We start from the raw sequence: 837 nt of genomic DNA, 5'->3' as shown, positions 1-837 counted from the left end.
CTCCACATCTCTCTTTATCTAACGCAATCTCTCTCCTCTCTCTCTCTCTCTCTCTCTGACATAAGAAGAAACACAAGTAGAGCAGCATGGGTTTTCCTATAGGCTATTCAGAAATAGTTCTCCCAAAACTCCTCCTCCAGACACTTTCTTTCCTGGGTTTCATTAGAAAACTGATAAACACTCTCTTTCACTGCATAGGTCTCCCTGACTTTCTTGAACCGGGCATTTCTTCCTCTTCTTCAACTGAAAACACCCCCCCATTTCGGGTCCCTGACTTTCACGGTCACTCTGTTTCTGCCCTTCTGATACGCGAGATCCTTCCTGTTGTCAAGTTTTCGGAGCTTGTTGATCCTTCTGCTGATAGCTGTGCTGTTTGTCTGTACGAGTTCGAAGAGTCCGACGAGATCAGACGGCTTGCAAACTGTCGCCATATATTCCACAAATGCTGTATGGACCGTTGGATGGGGTATGATCAGATAACTTGTCCACTTTGTAGGACACAAGTTATTCCCGATGATATGCAAGAGAGTTTCAATGAAAGGCTATGGGCTGCTTCTGCTATTACTGATTTTTATGGGGAGTATTCACAAATCCCTGGCTTGTAGTAGATTTTATTTTAAGAAGAAAAGATAAGGAACAGAGATTTATTTTTTTTCTTTCTGTTTTGCCTCTTTTTTTTTTTTTTTTCTTGGGTTGAGGTGGGTATGGTTTGTAAATATACAAGTGGTTGGGTATAAAAAAAAAACAAAAAAACAGAGAGAAAATCCAGGTGTTAGAATTAGGTTTTCTGTACATATAGATTTTGTTTCCCTATCTAATGGTTGACGAGCTTCAATA

The 837-nt window shown here is 40.3% G+C and overlaps 1 protein-coding gene across 1 annotated transcript; it reads left to right on the top strand.

Annotated features, from left to right (window-relative positions):
* On the top strand, positions 1-837 carry LOC118028442 (brassinosteroid-responsive RING protein 1). Its single transcript, XM_035032010.2, has one exon. The coding sequence runs from the start codon at positions 87-89 to the stop codon at positions 603-605; it is 519 nt and encodes a 172-aa protein (XP_034887901.1). The 5' UTR covers positions 1-86; the 3' UTR covers positions 606-837.

The sequence above is a fragment of the Populus alba genome, chromosome 3 (assembly GCF_005239225.2).
Source record: "Populus alba chromosome 3, ASM523922v2, whole genome shotgun sequence".
Lineage (NCBI taxonomy): Eukaryota > Viridiplantae > Streptophyta > Magnoliopsida > Malpighiales > Salicaceae > Populus > Populus alba.
Note: the sequence above shows the minus strand (reverse complement) of the source record. Positions and strands in the feature narration are given on the sequence as shown.

Excerpts from the sequence above, each read along its gene's own strand:
- LOC118028442 (XM_035032010.2), top strand. The coding sequence starts at position 87 with ATGGGTTTTCCTATAGGCTATTCAGAAATAGTTCTCCCAAAACTCCTC.